Below are 22,695 nucleotides of genomic sequence, written 5' to 3'. Positions count from 1 at the left end.
CTCTCCTGAGGCCTGTTTTTCTGTATATTGGAGCTTGAAGTCAAGTTCCACAGATAAGGATTTTTTTTCCCCTCTTCTCTTGTATATTTTAAAACTCCAGCCATTTTTTTTGTACTTTTCTTGGGTCAAGTTCATGGTGATTCCTGGCTGTCAAGGTTCTGGAAGTCTCCTCAGTGGTATTTTTAGCTAATATTATCTCAGTGATGCCGAATGCCAGACACAATACAAAGCATTTAGCAGTACATGCTAATATACTAGCTTATTTAGTCCCAGAAGCAACCCCAGGAAGCTGTTTATGGGTGAAGGTAGGTTTATGATAGTATTTTGATGTTAGGATAGCTCCAAAAAATTCTGAATTCTCTCCTTTTGGTTGTTTCAGAGTCACCATTTAGGAGAAATAAAGGCAAAACACGGACCACCAGGAAGGCAGTGCACACACTTGATGTTCTCATGCTCAAGCCATCTTACAAGTTATGCTGGGCCAAGCATTTTAGGGTCTGGGCTAGGTAAGGACACATGTGGTCTTCTCTGAACCTGATACTCATTGTGGGGATGCTCAGAAGTTGAAACAGAGGCTCATGCAATGCAGTCACTACATAGGACCAGGATGGGCAGCTCTGACTGAGTACAGATTTCATGGGGAGTATTTGATGGATGCACTCACTCAGGTCACTGTGAGGCTGATTTTCTTCCTCTACTCCCCACCTGTGGCCATGTGTTCTACAGTTTGTTTCTATAGCAATGCTATTTCCAAGCCCTCTTGCATGTCGTCTGCCCATTTTCTCATGAAAGAGATCTTAGGCAGAATTATGGTCATCATTTCAAGGTGATGAGTGCAGTTGGCACTATTATTGAGATGGCTCTATTTAAATCATTAGATAATTAGCAAAACTATCAGTGTCAGCTTATCCATATCCCTAGGCTGTCTGCTGTGGATGTAGGTGGGACAGACAACCATCCAACCAGGCTGAAGGCCCAACCAGGCTGCTAGCACCAGTGGCTTCTCTCTTGAAGCATATGGAATTGCCTTGACATTGAAGCAGCCACCTGATTTCCAGAAAGAAGACTCTTCATCTCCCGCTAAAAAGTCAAACAGAGGGATAGAACATTTGTAAAATGATAGGTCAGTCTGTAAAATGCCTACTATGCGAGCCTGAGGACCGAGTTCAGGTAATCAGTAGCAGAGCTGATCGTTGGCGCTCATTGCTCAGCCAGCCTAGCCAATTGGTGAGCTCCAGGTTGAGAGCGAGAGACACTGTCTCAAAAAATAAGCAGGGGGAAGGGGGAGGAGGTGGGGAATAATCAGAGAAGACACCCAACACTGACCCATGGAAAGCAAGTATATGCATATACGCATACAAACCTGCATGGGCATGTGTTCATACTAACATGTTCATGTACTACACATGCATGCACACACAGAGTAAAGGAAACCAGTTAAGTGTTCTCTCATTTCCTTCCAATTTTCAGGCATTTCATGGTATTTCCTGGTTTTTTTGAAAACCAACATGTATATCCTTCAGTTGATATATGACCAGACTATGAACGGAATGGTGTGCCCTTGGCCTGACCAAGCCTTTCTCAGCCTGCCCCCTGAAGGGTCACCTCTTTGAGGAAGACCTCCATTGGCCTTGACATTTCATGCTGGTAGATGAGTCCCTACCTTCCCTATAGTACCATATTCCCTGCCCCCCTTGTATACAGGGCACCAAAGTACATGGGGGTGTTATAACTGTTTGTAAGCATCTCATATACCCTGGACTGAAAGCCCCTTGAAGACATGCTGCCATGATGGTATCTATGCACGAATTAATATTTGCTGAACAGGAGCTGGAGAAATGATTTAGTTTGGAAATGTCTGCCATATGGGCACTAGGACTGAGGTTAGATCACCAGCACCACTGTAAAAAGGCAAGTATGGTTGCACCTGTCTGAAACTCTTGCATCTGTTGGGCAGGCATAGGCATATTCCCAAAGTTTGATAGCTAGCCTGTGAAGGTGGTAAGGGTTCAGTGAGAGAACCCGTCTCAAAAATATAGAGTGAAGAACAACAGAGGAAGACACTATCAACCTCTGGCCTCCATACACATATGTATGCATGTGCACACATGGACATATACTACACTACACACACAGACACAAGCACGTGCACGCATGCACACACACAGACATACACACGCACAGAGTGAGAGTGAGAGCGAATGAGAGTGAGTGAGAGCAAGAGAAAGCGTGAGAGAGCGAGAGAGAGCAAGAGTGAGAGTGAGAGCAAGAGAGAGAAGAGAGAGAGAAACATTTCAGTTGGGGGACAAATCCCAATCCAATTCCTTCAGCTCACAGTCCTCCTTCTGTACTGCGTGATTTCTGAATACAAATACAATTTCCCTAAGCTAGCTGGAAAAATACAAGTCTCTTGCTGGGTATGGTTTCTGGATTCATTAAACAGAGCCCTGGGAGAAGCTAAGCTAATACAATTCTGAAGCTAATCTCCCCTCCAAGTCATTCCATAAATCTGATTAATGGGTCACCTCTCGACCATAAGCACCGTTGCTATATTAAAAGAAAATGCTCTAACAGGATTGTAATTCTGTTAACAAGGCTTCTGCTGTTCACAAAAGTCATTTTCTCACAGTAGAAATGAGTCTAGACTGGATGATGCATGGGATTAGGTAGCAAGCAGAATTCTATGGAGACTTTGTGCTTAATTGCAAAAAAGAGAAAGGAAGAGAAAAGGCGCCAGTTTCACAGACACGTGAATCAGAAGGAAGAGTCGGACACAGGCTGCTAGGTGTCCCTCAGAAAACATTGTCACTTTCTCAAACTCTTGAGTTCTTTGTCTGATACCTTATCCTGTGTCATTGGTCTCTGGCAATGAGACAGGCCCCTTAGTCTCCATTAGTTCAGATAATCATTAACACACAGGTGGCATTTCTGGCTTCTCCTGCCATGGTTTTTTACAGAACCTGTGTACTTCCGAGTAAGAGAAACTTCAGGGGCATGTAGTGCAGGCATCATAGCTAAACAGGTGAATAAGCCAGTGACTGGTTACAACAACCAGGGTGGACTTTGTTCCATTTCAATTGGGGGACCAATCCCAGTTCCCTGAGCTCACATTCCTCCTTCCGTACTGTGTGATTTCTGAATACAAATACAATGTCCCAAGTGGGCTTTAGTGTAGAAAACAACTGACCAAGAAATGGATTTAGTGACAGTGTGGAGGGCATGGAAGTGGCCTCTGCCGTGTCTGTTTCTCTCTTTCTTGGAAGTTATTTTATTTGGGTTTTATTTCTTCAGGGAAAAGATGGCTGGGCTCTTTGGAATAAGGACCTTACCTCAGGTATAATTTATTATCATAATCCTATTTCCTGCTGCCAGGGATTGGGTCGGGGTGGGCATGAGCTCTGGTGGGGGTCACCGAGATGTGAGGGGTTAGAAGTACATTACCTCCCTTGACCCTCTATGAAGGTCACCAGAAACACTTTTCTTGGTCCCTTTGTTGTTAGAAGTAGCTCTGAGGGCTGGTCCTGCTGCGGCTCTCTCATTGCCATGAGTCACAACTGTCTGAGGGCTGGATGACACAGACAGGTACTAAATGCCAAGTCTGGGTCTAGAAGCGCATTGGAGCGCTAGGTCCTTGCTGACTTCAAGTCACCTGTGAAAGCTTAAGCCATCCTAATTCCTTATTGTGTAAATCTCTGTGATTGAGGTTTCTGCCACGGCAGGAGCAAACAGCGGAGCCAACGCAGCACTGCACATAAGGCTTGCTGAGGGTTGTACCTGACTCATAATTATGTGACCGCATGCTATTAGACCCAAGAAAAACAGCATGGAGACGCTCTATTCTGAATTATTTGGCTGTAAGTTCTTTTTTTTTTTTTCCATTCTCCCAACAGTACATCTCCTAGGACCCACTAGCTTTATGAAAACAGAAATGGGAATGCATGAATTGAAGTGACTCCCCCAGCCTATTCTTTGATAGCTCAAGACCTGGGCCTAGAGGGCAGGCTGCTGACTCCCAAACCTGTGGTCCTCTCAAGGTCACAGTCCCTTCTATCCAAAGACAGCCCTTTATTGAAGGGTGACCTCAGTAGAACACAATTATTCTTTTTGCAAAGACTTCTGGTTCCTTGGACACTATAAGGCCAAGTGTGAAAATTAGATGCTCCCAGGCAGAGCAGAACTTCAGATCAAACAAACTAAATCTGAAGAGTTTGCATCAGTTATGTTATTAGCGGCCCTGGAAGAGGAGCAACAGGCAGTTAAAGACTGCTGGAGGAAGGGGGATCCGATTGGCAGACTGCAGCCTCTGGTATGTTGTCCTCACTCAAGTCAATAAGCCCTACCTGTGTTCGTGAATGCAATTCCAATTAAATGAGTGGGATGCTCCCCCAAGAATGAAAAAAGACATGGAACTAGGAGTGGGGGTCGCAGGGAAGAAGGCATTCAATAGGAAGAGGAGGGGAGTAGGAAGGATGATGGGGAAATGATCAAAATAATATATATGCATATGTAATATCATTATATATATGATCAAAGTGATACATATATCTACATGTGCATGAAATTGTAAAAGGATAACGGAATTTGACATAAGAAAAATGTAGCACTTTTAGCTCCCCTAAGGAACTCAGGTAACCCAGCACTGGGCTGTATTTCCACTTAGAACAGAGCTTGTTGTTAGCTGAGCAGCCAGCTCTGCTGGGAGGTGAACCCTTCTGGGCTTGACCCCCGGAGGTCCCACTATCCCCAGCGCATGCCAACACTCATTGCCTGTCTGGTCCCCATTGTCAATTATTTTGCTGTCATTGAGAAGAGTAAACTTTTCCACACTTAGGTACTAAAAGCATTTTTGAGCAACATGAAGTTTAATTGATTAATTCAAAGTGGACAGGTTTCTTTACAGGGTACCTTTGCTTTGTCAACCATGAGCCATGCATAGGTCATGAGGACCGGCAGCTATTTGGGGGCAGGATATCTTAAGGATATGTCCTTCTTAGTTATTCCATTGAATACCCCTTCAAAAACACTGAAACCCCTTTTTGTTCTTCTTGCCAGTGAGTGGTCAGGCTAACAACCCTTTTCTAAATTCTCTTTTTTTTTCTTCAAATTTTGACACACAGTCTCATGTAGCTCAAATTAGCTTTAAATATATATGTATATGTATATGTATATGTATATGTATATGTATATGTAGGCAAGGTGGCCTTGAACCCCTGATTCTCCTGCCTGAGCCTTCCTGGGGCTGAGATTTCAGGCATGTGCAACCAAACCTTATCTATTAGATATATTGAATAGATAATCCTACTGTTACTTATTCTAGATAGCTACTATCTTGTTTTCCCCAAGTTATTTTGAGAACAGAACAATAGGGCAGTCTGGCTCTCAGCACAGGTGAGCCTGTGTTCTGATCAACATGGGGATAAGTGCCAAGAGGAGGGTCATTCTTCTGGGATATTCTGGCAGAGCAGGAAGAACAGGACTCCCATTCCTCTGCAGGGGACCAGCTTCCTGCTCGCCTTTGTGCCACCTGCATGAACAACAAAGAAAGGTGGTAACCAAAGGCAAGGTGGGTGGGTTGGGGACAGCGGAAAATGAATGCTTTCCCTGCAAAGAAAAGCTTTCAGCTCAGGCAGCTCTTCCTCCCCCTCATTTCGATGGCCTGTCTCCATCTCAGCTATAGCTGACCCCTGTGCTCACAACATTCATGACAATTAGATCTAGCTGGGAAAGGAAAAAAAAATCCCTCAGATTACTTTTTCTAGACATATAATTGTGGCCCTGCTAGAAAAGATGGCCAAAACTTAGTGTTCCCAAGTGGGGAGCATGGGGTTTCACTTAGGGGTTCTTTGTATGTCAAAATCTCTCTGGAGGCTTCCTCTGGTGGAGAACTTCCCTGTTGGAACCTGGGCTCCTAAACCCTTTCATAATCCAGTTCCAGTAGCTAAGCGTTCAAAGTAATTCCCTTTATTTCTGCCAGTGACCAGGGCAACAGAGAAACCTCTGAAGATGAAGTTGATAAACTTAAAGGGAATAAGACAACTCCAGGGTGATCTGAGGAAGCAGGGAATGGGAAGGAGAGTGAGAGGGAGTGGGTGACAGAGGGAGGGAAAGAAGAAGGGAGGGAGGGAGGGAGGGAGAGAGGGAAAATGAGGGAGAGGGAGAGGGAGGGAGGAGGAGAGAGAGAGAGAGAGAGAGAGAGAGAGAGAGAGAGAGAGAGAGAGAGAGAGAGAGAGACTGTGTGACTGAGAGAGACTGAGAAAACGAAAGACTTTTTCTATTTAATGAGAAACTAAGCAATTCAAGACTCAGGGCTAACTGCTAGCTCACCCAACAAGCAATCTGTTACTTTTTTTCTGTGAACTCCTCTAGCTTTAATTCTGTCCTTTTCCCTCTTACCAAATAAAAGCATGTCCCCAAGAGCCCAGTTTGGCCATCTGGCCAACTGAACTTTGCAAAATATCTGTATATATAAAACGATATTAAACAGTGTGGTCAGACCAGATCAAGGCAGGCAGGCTTTGTTTTGTGGGAATATCAGAAATGAGCCTGGGGCAGTGAATAGCTCAGCCGATAGGAGTTTTGCTTTCTAAAAGTGATTGCGGCTCATATTTACATGTCTGACATCAACAGTAAGCATTCTCTTAGGATTATTTTGTCTCGGTCTCTTGAACACATCAAGAATTGCTCTTGTTTTCGGAATTAGGGCAGGCCACCGAGAGCATCTGCATCGATTGCCTAAGGCCACCACACAGTTAGGACTGGAGACAGTGCTTAACCCCGGCTACGTCCTCAGGCTCTCATTCTGAGGCAAAGCTCCATCACCCCCCTGAAACACAGGTGCATTTCTCCTCCCAGAGTCAAGCATGCTCATAGCCACACAGGACTAATTAGGGGAGGGAACTTATAGACACATCCTCAAAGAAAATACTATAAAATGACGACTTCCTAATTTGCAAAGCCTTCCTTAGTCCTCTTTTGCTTGTGGCTCGTACTACAGTAGTGCCTCACTCCGGGCACTAACACTTGACGGAGATCAAGTCCTGAGACCCTTGTCACCATCCCTTCTGCTAGGAGGAGCAGCAGTTAGAGGAAGTTAGGCTGCACCAGGGAGACTTCCCCAGAGCTCTTAGTTTTACCTGCTATAAACCAGGGCCTCTCGGTTATTGATGACTTTATCACATTTGTATCTCCGGAAGTCTTCCCAAGCATCCTTGATGGCAGTGACAGTCAGGATGACACAGACCGGAACCACGCTCACCTCTGGCTGGAATGCATTGACCACGGGGATAAAGTTCAGAATGGCAATGCCCACAAAGTAGAGATTGGCAAACCGGTGCAGCTGCTCAAAAAGGTTCTTGGGTATAAAGGACAACACCGTGTACTTGCTGGTCTTGACTTGGTTCCCACGGTAATGGCGGTTGGGATTTTCTTTGTAGGGCCATCCTTCGAAAGGCAGATTGGAGACCACGACCCTCTTCTTGTCTTCTTTCTTTTTTCGCCTCTTCCTCCCTTCCTTTCTCATCTCTGCTCAAGCCTACCTCTTCTTTTCTCATAATTTAATCTGCATCTTTCACTTGCCTTCTGTGGTGAAAACTTCTTTCCAAACTAACAATTGAAAAAATAGTTTGTTTTGTTGAGAGAGAGAGAGAGAGAGAGAGAGAGAGAGAGAGAGAGAAAGAGAAACAAGCCAGTCTGGAGTTTGTATGGGAGAACTCTGATCAGGAAGGAGCTTGCAGAGAATGGGTGTGTGTCCAGGAGGCATTTCCTGCTGCCTGGTTGAGACTCCACCTGTTGGAATGTAGGCGGCATCTACAGGTGTCATCCTTTCCTACACAGGTGCACCAATGTTGGGTCCTAAAACCTACCAGGTTAAGAAACACAATGGATTTTCAGCCAGGGCACTCTGCAGCTTTAAAAATAGCATACATGCTTTTATTTTTGTGACATCACCTGATACCATCAAAAGAGCTTCTTAGGAAATTACTTTCCTGTGATGATCTAATCATCTTGGAGTCAAATTCTTGGGCTTCTAGCCAAATCTTAATAATACAATGTCTGTGAGGCTAAGAATATGAGGGTTTCTATGAGCTATATCAAGGTTTCTCAACTTCAGTCCTGCTATTTTTGACTAGATGTGTGTGTGTGTGTGTGTGTGTGTGTGTGTGTGTGTGTGTGTGTGTGTTCTGTCTTGTGTATTTAAGATATATACTGGCACCCCCAGCTTCCATCCTCTAGATGCCTGCACTACCAACTGTCCCCACCTATCACCATGTGATCACAGGGTGGTGGGGGAGGGAGGAGATGTGAGTCAGAATCACCTCCGGCTGACAATCACCGAATTAAGAAAACTTAATGTCTGAAAAAGTACTAAGGAATCAAACTTTTCACTACCTAAAGAAACTGCTACCACATACAGAAGTCTGTGTGTAAATATATATATGTAGTTCAAATGAAATTTTCTTATCTGAGCGGACAATGTTCCCTCCAGAGCTAAAGAAGATGCATCTAATTAACCCCCCAGCATGAGGCATTGGGAACCCTCTTTTGAGTTGTTGGTCAGAGATTCCCAAAACATCACAGGCTACTGCTAGAGGCAGATGATAAATTCCTATTGGTGAAGACATCCTGCACTTTAGACATAGGGCCCAGGGATCCTTGAGCTGGAATTGACTTGCAAGACAGCTCCCTAAGGACTAGCTTTCTTGATACCAGAAGGTGCCATTGTAGCTTCTAAGGGAGGGAAGCAACTAACAGTCCTACCTAACTCTAATACCTATGAACCACAACAATGACCAGTATGGCACAAATAACTCTTACCATGTAATAGTGGCATGCATATCTTGATAGTAACTAATAGCTCCATCATTGGGTTAAGTCCAACTCAACAAGATGGAAATCACACCCACTACTGGAAATGTAGCCAACTACCTAGGGCTAGTGACGTCATGGATCCTGGAAGAGAACCTACAGCTGCCACTTTACTAGTCCAGAATAATCCCTAACTACACTCTAAATATTTGTCTTTATATCCACATCTAAGTGTAGTCCTTATCCCTCATCAAGGAAACGTCTCTTCTCAACAGTTGGAGAACATTAAATCAAACCATCACTAATCAAAATGTCCAGTCCCTATTGATATATCTACAAAACACTCCTTCACCTAAGGCTCAGAGAACTTTGGAGAAAACAGGGTGGGAATATTGTAATAACTAGAGGATCAGGGAGTTTTCTGTGAGATTGTGTCTCCTAGGAATGTCAGAAGCTACACCCAGGAAATCTCACCAATATGATTGCCCAAACTTGAGCGGAATAAGAATAACAGACATGCTACCATGTCCTGGAGAAAGTCCACCCAAGACCTCAACTCTAGACAAAGAACTACAGGCAACTAAGGAATGCTGAGAGCAGGAAAAAATGATCTTCCCCAGGGAAGATCACACTAACTGGCTCTCTAATACCAATGGTGAGACCTGAAAACATACATTAAGTAACATTATACAGACTGAGCAGGTTACATTTCAGAATATGTATATACAGATACACATGTAACAATAATTAATGAGAATAGCAGCAATGAATTTTAAAAAGAGCAAGGGAAGGTATATGAAGAGGTTTGGAGGGAGATAAAAGAAGGGGGAAATGATGAAATTATATTATAATATTAAAAGATAAAAGCAGTAGTTTGAAAAAGACTAAAATGTCTTTTTTTAAAAAAAAAAAAAAAAAAAGAATATATGAGATTAGCTCAGTGAGTAAGGGCACCTGCCATCAAGTCTGATGACTTAAGTTCAATATCCAGACCCCACATAGTAGAAGGAAGAACCAACTCCTGCAAGTTGTCATTTGGCCTCCATATGTGTGCTGTGGCAAACACACACACACACACACACACACACACACACACACATACAGATACACACACACACACACACACACATACAGATACACACATACACACACACACACACACACACACACACACTAAATAAAGTTAAAAGCTATATTGCAAGCAAAGATCAATCCCTTAAATGTGCTGATGAGTTTATTTAACCTGTTTGTAAGAGAGACCAGTAGTAGAGTCCCCTTACCTTTCATATATTTGAATGCTGGCACTGTTCATCTCTCTATCAAAGCGGTATCTTTTGAAGTCCTCTACGCCATCTTTGACCATGATGACAAACAGGACAATGGCCAGTGGTAACATGGTGATTTCCCTGTGGAAGACTTCCATGGAGGGCATCCAGTTCAGAATCACCAGGAACAGGAAGTAGAGGTTGGCCCACCTGGAGGGACAAACAAGGTGTGAGTGAAGGCCCTGGAGGGAAAAAAAAAGTACTCTTCTGATCTCTTCTTAGTTATTGGCTTTAACCAGATCAAACGCCTCTCTCAGTGCCAAGTTAAACAACGCAGTAAAGGATTTGAAGGCAAATGCTATAGATTTTGTAAAAGCAATTTTTAAAATTACATTTATTTATTTTCTGTGTGTGTGTGTGTGTGTGTGTGTGTGTGTGTGTGTGTGCGTGCGCGTGTGCGCGCACAAGTGTGCCTGTGCCATGGTGTGAATATGGAGGCCAGAGGACAATTTGCAGGAGTGGTTTCTCTTGTTTCAACACATGGGTCCTAGGCATTGAACTCAGGTTATTAGTTTTGGTGGCAACCACCTTTACCTTCTGAACCCTCTTCCCAGCTTTGTCTCTGCTGTTTACTAATTCACTGAACTGCCTAAGTTTGTTCTGTCTTGTGCATGAGTTCATACTGTCTATTTTAAAGGGCTCTTATAAATGTTATGTGGCATAAAAATTGGTTTTGTGTATACTAAAGGGTTCTGAAGCATAACAGCTGATAAATATTAGTTACAAAATTCAATAGATTTTGTGATTATTTTAAGTATATATTTAGTTTATAATTAATAACAATTTTTGCACATTCTTTGAAAAGAATGGATTCTACTTTCAAAGTTTTTAAGTGAATCTCATTTTTCTCTGCCACAGTGCCTTTGCACATGAAACTATGTAAGCAGAAACATTCTCCTGGTTTTCTTCCTCTACTTCTTTGTTTTTATTCATTTCTTTAAAAAAAATGTGTGTGTGTGTGTGTGTGTGTGTGTGTGTGTGTTATATGTAATGTGTTCAACATATATGTGGGTACACATGTTTGTGCAGGTGCATATACACATGTGCATGCCAGATGTTGAAGTTTGAAGTCTTCCTCAATCACTCTCCACTTTACATAATGAGGCAGAGTCTCTTACTTGAAACCAGAGCTCACTGATTTCACTAATCTAAAGCCAGTTTTGCTCTGGGGCTCCCCAGTCTCCCTCTCCCAAGAACTGGGACTAAAGGCAGGCAGCCTCACACTTGCCTAGCACTTAGAGGTGCTGGGAATCTGAACTCTGGTCCTCACACTTGGCTCAGTGAACACTTTAGTCCCCAACATCCCTGTGAGTTATCTACCCAGGCATCTATCTTTCCACTCAGTCATATCTGAATTGCTACTTCCTCAAGGAAGTCTTGCTGACAGTAGGTCAAATTCTCACTGGAAAGCACCATACACCTCTCCTTGAAAGTATTCTTCCTAGTTATAGGTTTGAATCAATTTAATAATTAGCATTTGTCCCATTCACTAGATGGTCCAATGAGTCCAGTGTTTCTTTTTTTCCCATGTATGCCTACTACCCAACACATGACATGACAAGTCATCACTTGATCAGTGAGAGAAGCCTGTTTCATATGTGCATTTGGACATTAAAGGGTGCTGCTTCGAGACCACCTTCTCTGAGTTTGTCTCAGTGGCGAATACTAGGCTAAGGTTTGGATAGTTGGGCGACCTAGCTGCATACCTATGAAACTGCTCAAAGAGATTCTGGGGCAGGAAGGTGAGCAGGGTGTACTTGGTTGTGCAGATACTGTTGCCTGGGTACCTCCTGGAGACCTTCTTCCAGTCCTGATGACACATGCCATTATTGGGGTACACCACTCGCTGCTCTTTTGGATTGTAGCTCTGCCGGCCCATGTCTGGAGAAAGCAGTGGTGTGCTTTCTGAAGGAGACCGGGGAAAGCCATTTTGGGTTTGCCATTTCCACCGGAGCCAAGAAAAGTCCAAGGAGAGAGTCATTTCCAGAAGCAGGTGACAATGGTCTGAAAACACACAGGAAGTTGTGGTCAGGAGAGATGAGTGGAATACTGACACATGAAGTCACTATGCTAAGGAGGAAAACACAACATGGCATTTGTATATGCAAGGTCCAATCTTAGAAAAATGCAAACAGTCCCTAGCATGCATTTGTTTTAGGGACAGATATATTAAACAACCAATAAAGTCAATCTACAACTAAACAGTGTTGTGAACACAGGTAATACAGGTGTAGTGGCAGGTGTTGATGACCTAGTTAGTGCAGTCATAGAATAGTGAAAGCTTGGCCTGCAAGGATGGCATGCTAGAGGGCTAAATTTGAGCTCTGGTTCATTCTTAGTGGTAAATTTTCTCCATTTACCTTGTTCATCTTCAACTTCCCCACATAAAAAGAAGAAAGGGGCTGGAGAGATAGCTTAGTGGTTAAGAACACTTGCTGCTCTTGCAGATAACCTGGGTTCAGTTCCCAGAACTCTTATCAGACGGCTTACGATTGCGTGCAAATCCAGTTCCAGGGGATCTGATACTCTCTTCTGGGTTCTGTAGGCACTAGGTATGCATGTGGTATACATACATGCATATGTATATTCAGGCATGTGCACATACACATAAAATAAAAGCAAACCTTTAAAAATGAATTAGCTTTAAAAAAATCAAGAAAGTTATTCTTACCACCCTTTGGTCATGTGATTAATTTAACATTTTAAAACTTTTATCTATCTGTGTATGAGTGTTCTGCCAGCATGTCTGTCATATACTACTGACATGTCTGGTGCCTCTAGAGGTCAGAAGAAGGCATTGGATTTCCTGAAACTGTAACTGTAACTGGACTTACAGACAGTTGTTAGCCACCACATGGGTGGCATGAGTTGAACATGGGTACTCTGGAAGAATAGTCAATATTCTTAACCCTGCCCACGTAGGAACAAATTTGAGAGGAAAAAAAATGGGTAGCACATAAAACTATGTTGACATTTTAAGACAAAATGAAAGATGTTTACATTTTACTTTTAATTGATTTTTTTTTTTAGAAAAGTAGCATACTGTGTAATTTTTCATCCATATACATCATCATACTTTGTTGTAATGGGGTCCCCTCCCACATGTTCTCTGTACTTACCCTCTTCTGCTCCCCTCCTTCTCCCTTCATAGCTCCCTCCCCCAGTTTTCATATCACATGTGTTCCATTACCAAAGAACTCTTTAGTCTTTGGGATTTCTGGATATAAAATTTTTAACCATGTAACATTTCAGAGCAGGATATCAAATGGATGGGACTGGGGGTGTGGCTCAATTGGCAGAGTGCTTACCTAGCAAGCACAGGCATTGAATTCCATCACACATAAGCCAGGTGTGGAGATACACATCTGTAATCTCAGCATTCAGGAGATAGAAGCAGGGGGATTTGCTGTCCTTCTCAACTATACAATAACTTCAATGGCAATCTAGCAGGTTACATAAGATCTCTCTCTCTCTCTCTCTCTCTCTCTCTCTCTCTCTCTGTGTGTGTGTGTGTGTGTGTGTGTGTGAGAGAGAGAGAGAGAGAGAGAGAGAGAGAGAGAGAGAGAGAGAGAGAGAGAGAGAGAGAGAGAGAGAGAGAGAGAGAGAGAGAGAGAGTCTCTACCTGTGTTTTTAGTCAAGACCCTTAAATGGGAACAGAAAGTGGAATAAGGCAGAAAGCTACTTTCCTATGATACCTGGACATGAAGTGACTGGGCTGTGATGACCATTGTTGGCATCATAAACATGAGCATACCTCTGGGTGTGTCTGTGCCTCTGATAGCTCTGGCCTCAGTTAATGAATTAATTTCTTGATTCATTTGTACCATGATAATATTATTGTGGGGTGGTGAAAAGTAGGAGGTGGGGCCTATTTGTAGGATAAAGTAGGTCATTGGGGCTGTATCTTGCTTTGGCCACCTCCTGTATGATCTTGTTCTGCTTCCTATCCACAAGAGAGTAAAGAAGAGCCTTTGCACTGTGTTCCATCCACCACAGTGTTCCACCCCAACACATGGAGTATGGTGGTTTGAATGAGAACAGTTCCCTTGGTTTCCAGTCAGTGGAACTGTTTAAGAAAGATTAGGAGGTGTGGCCTTGTTGGAAGAGGTGTGTCACTAGGGGCAGTGTGGGTTTTGAGGTTTCAAAAGTTTACACCATTTCCAGTCTCTCTCTCTCTCTCTCTCTCTCTCTCTCTCTCTCTCTCTCTCTCTCTCTCTCTCTCTCTCTCTCTCTCTGCTTCCTGTTTGTGGATAGGGGTGTAAGCTCTCAGCTACTGCTTCAGCATCTGTTATATCTGCCTGTCTGTCTGCTACTTTGCTCCTTGCCATGATGGACATGGGCTCTACTCCTCTGGAACTGGAGCCCCTAATCAGATGCTTCTTTCATTAAGTTGGCTTGGTCATAGTAATAGGACATGGAGCAAAGAAATTGCGGACTGAATTTCCTGAAACCATGAGCAAAAAGGAGGCTTCATTGCTGAAGTTGTTTCTATTGGGTGTTTCTAATGGGACCAAAAGCAATATTATGACATTTTGTAAGCCAGAAAGTGATGCAAAGGTAACCAGCAGTTGTGGAGGATGGTGCTGTACCTTACAGCTGCCAGGCTCTTTAATGGAATGCACAACTAAACCCTCAAGGTTCCTCTTGACCAATTTTGTTTGAAGTCCTAGAAGTAAATCTCTCAAAGATACACTTAGTGAAGTTAAAAACTGCATATAATGGTCTTTTTCACTTACTGGGCTCATAGGATTATTTTATTTCTTTTTTTTTGGATTATTTTCTTTTGAATAAATACATGAGTTAATGTCAGTTGTTATTAATCTTACAATGAACAACCCAGGCTTCTATTGTAAATCTGATCACTTATGGGAAAAAAAAAGTTCCATTTGTAGTTTAAATGGTAATATTTTACTTTCCTGATGTTCATATGACCTGGCCTTCATTATCATTCTCCTCATGGCTTTAATCAATCTGAATGATTTTTCAATCTACAGACCCCAGGGTTGCAGGGAGCTCTTCAGAGACTACATTAAATCCTTGTAGCAAGTATAAAAAAATAAGTGCAATTACAGATGCCCATCATAATGGGACCAAAAGCAATATTATGACATTTTGTAAGCCAGAAAGAATATTGTGTGTCTTTTTTTCTCATTATGAAAAGATATGCTCTTTTCATGGGTTCCTTTTTATTGCAAAGGCAAAGGAAATGAAAAGATAATTCATGAGCAGAGTTGAAAATGCAAATGAGAAATCTTGCCTTGGCTAATGCTGTACACACCAGAGACCCCTCTCTTTTGGGTGGTAAAATCTTTTTAAATGAAGAAGAGATTGGGCTGGCATAGGTGATGCAGGTGTTTGTGTGTGTGTGTGTGTGTGTGTGTGTGTGTGTGTGTGTGTGTGTGTGGGCTAGTTTTAAACACCTCTTTGTCCTAATCATATTAGTTTTTTTTTTAAAGCAGGTTGAGCCTGGTGGTACAGGGCCATAATCCTAGCTGCTCAAGAGACTGAAGGAAGAGGACCACAATGTCAAGGCTTACTTGGGCTAGGGAGTAGGTTCAAGGCCAGCCTAGGCAACTTAGTGAAGGCCAGCCACAGAACAAATGTTGCAAGCAAGGATTCAATTAAAAGACTAATGCAGCTCAGTGGTACAGTGCTTGCTTAGCACCTGTAAGGCCTTAGATTCAATTCCTAGGACCATGTAAAGAAGGAAGTGCAATGTTTCCTTAAAATTAAAAGGATGAGGGCTAGGGATAATGTTCATTTGGAGGCTATTTGCCTTGTATACATGAAGGCCTTGGATTTAATTCCTGGTGTTGTGGGGCTTGGGGGGTGGTGAGCAGATATGAAAGGGATGGCAAATTAATGATAGAAAGTTTGATAAGGAATTGGATTTTTTCTTAATTTTAAAGGATAATAATATTGGGAAATCTTGACACCTTGTGCCTTTCTGATATGTTATAAAGAGAACACGGTATCACTTAGAGTTAGAAAGCACCCCCCCTCCAAACTAGGGGTTGGTTACAAAATTACTAGCCTGTATTTTTTAAGTATCACAGATCAAAGAAAGGCTTGGAGGGAAGGAAGGTAAATAGAATATGATTCTGGATGGTAGAATGCCATCTGCTGCAGGATGGGAGATATAAGAGTCATAGGAGGCTGAGCATGGTGGCTCATACCTAATATCCTGGCATTGAGGAGGCTGAGACATGAGGAAGATTTAGAGTTCAAAGCCAGCCTGGGGTACATGGCAAGTCCCTGTCTCAACAACAACAAACAACAAAATCAAAACAAATCCAAAAGAAATAACAATTGCTTCCATGAATTACGAAAATATAGCCATTATTAGAAAACAGATAAATTTGAAAACAAAATGCAGATTAAGTAGTGTAATGATTTAATAATCATTTACTTTGGTTAATCATCTTACTTTGGTTATTTTTAGTAATTGTATCGGTTACATAAAAATACTCATTATTAGAAAATTCATTCTAAACTATTTAAGGGTGGTGGCAATGTATCTCAGTGGTTCACAAAAATGTGTTTCGTATGAACACAGACACACATAGGCACACACAGACCTACAGGATCAGAGGAGGTGTCTGGAAAGCAGCACTATTCAAAGCATCATCTAGCAAGCATGTAAAGAGAAAATTGAAGCAGGGTGGGGGAATGGTGTTGCAGGCAGAGGGCTGCATCTAAAAGCAGACATCTGTAGGTCTTTTTCTCAGAGATCATGAAGCTTGGCCACCAACCGTGGCAGAAGCTGAGACTGGAATGACTAGACTGGGTCAGATGACTAGTAAAGTGCTTACTCTGCGAGGAAGAGGATGAGGGAGTCCTGAAGAGTTTTAGGCAGAAGAATGATGAGATGGAGGAGGTGGATTGCAAGCATGAGGGCTGAGGCTGGGGGCTGGCTGCTCTGTAACTTCCCACCTCGGTGTTCCTCTCAACCATCTCCTTCTTCCCAACAGTGGAACAGGAAGCCAGGACTGTATCATGTTTTATCTGAGGTGTGGTTTATTACTGCTCAGAATGGCAGGGAAGGGCACTCCTGATGGCCCAAGGTCCTTCTTGTTGTAAAGTTCTCATCTCTCTCCTTTTGAAATGGCACCTCCCATTACCAGTAAACTTGAGGATCCCCTAGCTTTATTAGTTTATGCACAAAGTCACCCTGCCTTGAAGTACCAGAGTTATTTTTCTCTGTGCAGAATGTCTTCTAGATAGTGGGGGGGGGGGCATTCTGATGAGGTGGACTATTAGCCTAGCCTAGCCTAGCCTATTAAGCAGGAATCCTGTTTCTCAGATCTTATCTTCCTCATTTTGCCTGGCTCACATTTCTTATTGATTTCAATTCCTTTCTTTTTCACTTCCTTTAGTTTCAGCTTTAGCAAATTCCACTCTCTCAATGGGGGAATCAACCAGTTACTCGTGGAATCGACAGATGCTTCTTAGACCCTTTGCTTTAACGGGATGAGTAAAACGTACATGTATATTTTTCTCCTGGAATGACTTTAGTGTGGTGGAGAAATTTTAAGTACATATTTATAGAAGCAAGCATGTATATCCACCAGTGCAGAGGAAAGCTGGGCAGTGACTTCACACTCAGCCAGGGTGTGGCCTTGTTTCTTAGGAGGTCAGGGAATCAGTGAAAGGCAGCGAGGGTAGAGTGAGAGGGAAGGGTGGGAGTCAGGTAAGGATTCAGAGAAGGAACAGTTGTCCTGGAAAGAATGAATGTAACCCAAGAAGGCTAGAGAGCAGAATAAGAAAAGCTAGAGACTGCCATTCTTTTTCATATTACAACTTTCTAAAGTATGTACTAAAAAGTAGAAGTTGTCCAGGATCATGAGGAGGAAAGAAGAACTATAAAATTAACTTTAAATTCAATTTCTTGGGCCAGAGAGATAGCCTATGAAGGGTTTGTTGTGTGACTATAATGACCTGGGTTCAATCTCCAGGACCCACATAAAAAAGCTAGGGTGAAAAGTTGTGAGACAATCGCTTGTGATCACTTGTGATCAATCTCAGCAGTGTGGAGATAGAGACAGGAGGATCCTTGGGGCTTGCTGGTCACTCAGCCTTAGCCTAATCAGCAAGTCCCAGGTTCCAGAGAAAAACTCTGTCTCAAAAATAAAATAAGACAAAATATTAAAATGATGGATGGCCATCTTGAAGAACAACATTCTAGGCTGACCACTGGCATCCATGTATATGGGTACACATATACATGTGCACTCATATATACACTCCCAACCTCTTTACACACACACACACACACACACACACACACACACACACACACACTCACCCCCCTCCTCCACACACCCATGCCACAACTCTGTATTTCTTAATAGATAGTATACTGCCCTGCTCTTTGAATTAGAATACAAGAAAGTTGGACATCAGTAAGCAGGTAGTTTCAAAACACTCTGGAAAAAAAAAAACTTTTCTATTCAACACCCAGTTAACAAACAGTATCCACCTTACATGAAAGGATCTGAAGTGAGCACGAAGGAGAGCTTCAAATCAACCATCTGCAAACCACAGTTGTTCTCAAATCACTTTCCCATTTTCCAGCTTGTGCAAATACCATTTGTTTAATCAAATGTGATAGAATCTAAGTCAATTGATTTTGAGGCTTAAATATTGACTTTGACTATGTATAAACACGGTGATAACAGACATTAAGGAATTTGATGTATTTGTTATGTCTTAAATAGGCAAGAATGGGTCTGAATTCATTAAAATTAAAAACTTGAAAACTACGGGTCTATGACAGGACCAGCTACCTTCTGAATCTCTGCTGCCCTGAGAACCAGGTTCAGAAGCATCACAGTGTCCAGGGAAGCCATAGTTCTTCTCATATGGAAGCTTGCCTACTAACAGGGAGGAAGCACCTAACACCATAGGAAGCCTTCCACTCCCACAAAAGGGTCAAAGCAACAGCAACAGCAGGCTTTCATTAGCCTTGAAATAAATTAAAATTCAGCTAGCCCAGATTCTTTTCATTATGCAAACATTCAAGTAGGTCAGAGGACTGGCAGGAAAGCAGTTTTACTAATTTTGTTTTTTCCTTCATTTATTTTGATTGGATTTAAATTTTTCCTATGCAGCCTTTTGCTTATTTGACAGGTGAACAGATAGAACTCAGCAAGGGAAGGCAAAATGCTTGCTCTCTGGAACATTTTATTCCTTTTTAGTCTCTTTTAGGGAAAACTATGTTTATTAGAAGCCAAGATATCCTTCCCCCTGCTGCCTATATTCAAGTATTTTAAGCCTAGACTACGTCACATAATTTATTTATTATTTACTTTATACTCAGAAATTATGATTGAATTTTGAGACTCATATGCTAGAAGAATGAAATCAGCATTGGAGAGACCCATGGTTCTAAGAACCACCTAGTCAATAATGCCCTCATGGGAATAGAGTAGCCAAAGACCCAATAATCTATCATGATGCCTGGATAGGTAGAAACCTTAGGAGGTGCCCAGGGATCTACCTGTCTCTGCACCCCCCCAGCTCTGGGATTACAAGTTTGTGTCACAATGTCTGCCTATTTTTTTAAATGGGGGTTCTGGGAACTGAACTCAAGTCATCATGCTTGCGAGGCAAGCAGCTACAGAGCTGTCTCCCCAGCCAGTTCTTACAGGCGTTAGACCTCTTCCCAGGGAGAAGGGCATGAGCTGTGATTGTGCCTCATTCATAGACTACAAAGCATGTCATATAACTCGGGTGCCATATGCTGGCTCTATCTAACAGGGAGGAGGGAATACCAAGTTAGGATGAGTGCCGAGTAAGGTGGGGAGTGCTGTCTTTGGTTGGAGAGAATAGGGCATTTGGGGTAAGATGAAGAGAGAGTGAAAAAGAAAGAGTAGAGAACTAAAATGAAATTAACCAAAGGATGCAATAAAAAAAAATTCTATAGAAGATAATAAAATATACAGGAGAGGAATGATTAAAAGGGAGACCTCCAAAACTCCAAACATCACCAGCAGGCCATACTCAGCCACCACTGGTCTTTGAGTTAATGAGTTTTATTTTTGATAAAAACTTACTCCAACAGATTTTCAAGAGAAAATCATTTTTAAACAGACAAGAAGTCTAGTCTACTGTGATATATCCCATCTCTAAAGTTCATTAGCACCCAGGATGTCCCCGTTACCCAGCAAGTTGGCCTCCCATTTGGTATTATCAACCCTCTTATCAGTTGGACCACAGTATCCTACTGCTTTCTCTCTTGCTTCCTGGGTATTGCATCGTGAATGTTCCTCAAACTCAGATTGTCTCCGAAGTTTACTTTGACTTCAGTAATCCCCATTTCTATTATGGGGTCTCTATCAGATAATTTAGCAGCAATCTTGACTCCCCCTTCTACTATAGTCAATCGATTTTTAAGTTCTATCCATATTTGCTTCCTAAATATTTTATAAGCCTATCAGCTTCGAACTATTCTTTGCATTCTTGCTCATTCCTTCTGCAACCAGCTTTCATATAGCTCTGAGTTATTGTTCTAATGCGGAAGTCAGCCCACGGCCATTTTCTTCTTATAGCTTTGTAATTATGATTGCTTAAGATCTAGGTTTTGGATTCTACTGTTATCTATGCTGTTACTTGCTGCCTTTGCCTACCTCTTTCCTTCTGGCTCTGTAGTCTCCAGATGCTACTGCATGTGAGTGCCTAGACTTCTGGCTGTTTATCTTCCTTAAAGTCTTTGCTCATGCTTCGTGGCATATGAGTCAAAGTAGGAGAAGCTAAGCTAGGAGCCGAATCAAGGTGCAAATTTCATTGGCTTAGAACAACCTGTAAAGAATTTTCAACTGGAGGTGACTATCCTCTATTCAGTGACTCAGGGATCCAAGTTCCCTCTACCTTATCATCTCAACATGTGGCTTTAAATATAGCCAGGTCAGGGACCCAGGAGTTAACTATATCACCTTGCTCATAGTCTAATTTCCATGGCCAGAACCAGCCTCGTCACCTCATCCTGACTGCACTGGAGGCTTGGCTTCTTTGGAAGAACATGGAGGTAATTTCAGTGAGATCCACTGGAGCAGTGTGCAGCTTGACAACAGGACACGAGCATATCTACCTCTAGTGATCCTTAGCCAACAGATATCCTGCAATTTCTGTTTCTATTCTGCCACCCTGTTATCTGGGTGATGTACTCCAAATCTGAAGGCAAGAGATTAGTCCTTAAACACAATGACCTGGGGTAGTCTACTTGTAATCAGACAACAGAAAATTCATCTTCAAGGCCATTATGGATTTCCTGAAAGAACTAGCTATCACGCGAGAAGATGCTCCAGAAGGCAGGGTTCTTGAGTCAACGGAATGGTTGGAAACAGGATATATTCGCATGCAAAGGTAGCTGGGTAGAAAACTAATGGGGAATTGAACAAATGGCTAATATTTAGCATCAGAAACTGTTCAAGATAGAAGGCATGATTCCTGAACAAGTAGTACTGGCAATTCAGTGAATCAGAGTTGGGTGTCTAGAGGCAAACATGGATCCAGAAAGTGCCAGAATAGGCAACTAGGAAGCTCTACCTCTCATTCTACCTAAGAGTTTTCTGAGTCAGGAGATCTGGGGACAGAGAAGACACTTACCCAGTTAAGCAGTGCAGAGAATTTGCCACACAGCACACCTGAAGGAACACAGTCTCCTACATTCATGTGTCTGCTCTCTTTTACTGCAATTTCCCTTGTCCCAATTTCCCTCCCTACTCTAACCTTGATTTCCCAGCTACCTTTCTGATGAAAGATAAAAGATCAGGGGAAATTAAAAGACAATGCAGCCAATCTTTTCTTTGTATGAGACAGGTAAAATGAGCTGCATAATTTCATTTTTAATATCCCTGCAGGCAGAAATGTGATTTCACTTAAAAGTTGCTTTATAGATTCTTTTGGTTTGTTTTAACGGCAAAATAATTAAGTTGTGTCTAATTAAAAGGGAATAAATTGCTCACAGATGTGGAATGAATCAGTGCTTAGCTGAAGGGTAGAAAAATTGTTCAAAGTTCATAGGGCTGTAAGCAATTAAAAGACAAGAGTCCAGATTGAGTGGCTCAATGCACCATGTTCAGACATACACGTGGAACAAGGTACACACTGACAAATATGCCCAGGAAAATCTGAGGTGGGGGCAGCATGGAACAGGAAATTTGGGAACAGCCTTATCAAGGACAAATGAACTAGGTGCCTGTTTCAGCACAAAGAACATGGGGCCAGACCTGTAAAGTGAAATGTGAAAAACTGATGTAGGATAGCTGCCTCCAGGGGTTTCTTAGTGAACAAATGTACTGTGATCAAACACTAGAGAGGAAGATAAAGGAAGAATGGAAGAGAGAGAGGAAAAGAAAAGGATAAAGGGGAGAATTATTTAGTAAAGGCATGGGAAATCATAATTAACATAATAGCTATTGGTGACTATTGGCAAAAAAGTGAAATGCTCCCTTAAAATATATATGACATGCTAATAAGATGTAATGTCCTTCCATGTGACTTTAAAACTGTTAATAAAACTTTACAACATAGGGTTGTTGACCTCAAATGATATCATTTGATT

At 42.2% G+C, this 22,695-nt stretch overlaps 1 protein-coding gene across 1 annotated transcript in view; it reads right to left on the bottom strand.

Annotated features, from left to right (window-relative positions):
* Positions 1 to 22,695, bottom strand: part of Atp10b (ATPase phospholipid transporting 10B (putative)) — a 182,613-nt gene that overhangs the window by 96,654 nt on the left and 63,264 nt on the right. The window contains 2 exon segments of the mRNA XM_037200559.1: positions 10,086 to 10,280; positions 11,837 to 12,134. Of these exon segments, the coding sequence (XP_037056454.1) occupies positions 10,086 to 10,280; positions 11,837 to 12,111 (470 nt within the window). The 5' untranslated portion in view covers positions 12,112 to 12,134.

Source organism: Peromyscus leucopus, chromosome 8b, assembly GCF_004664715.2.
Source record: "Peromyscus leucopus breed LL Stock chromosome 8b, UCI_PerLeu_2.1, whole genome shotgun sequence".
NCBI lineage: Eukaryota > Metazoa > Chordata > Mammalia > Rodentia > Cricetidae > Peromyscus > Peromyscus leucopus.
Note: the sequence above shows the minus strand (reverse complement) of the source record. Positions and strands in the feature narration are given on the sequence as shown.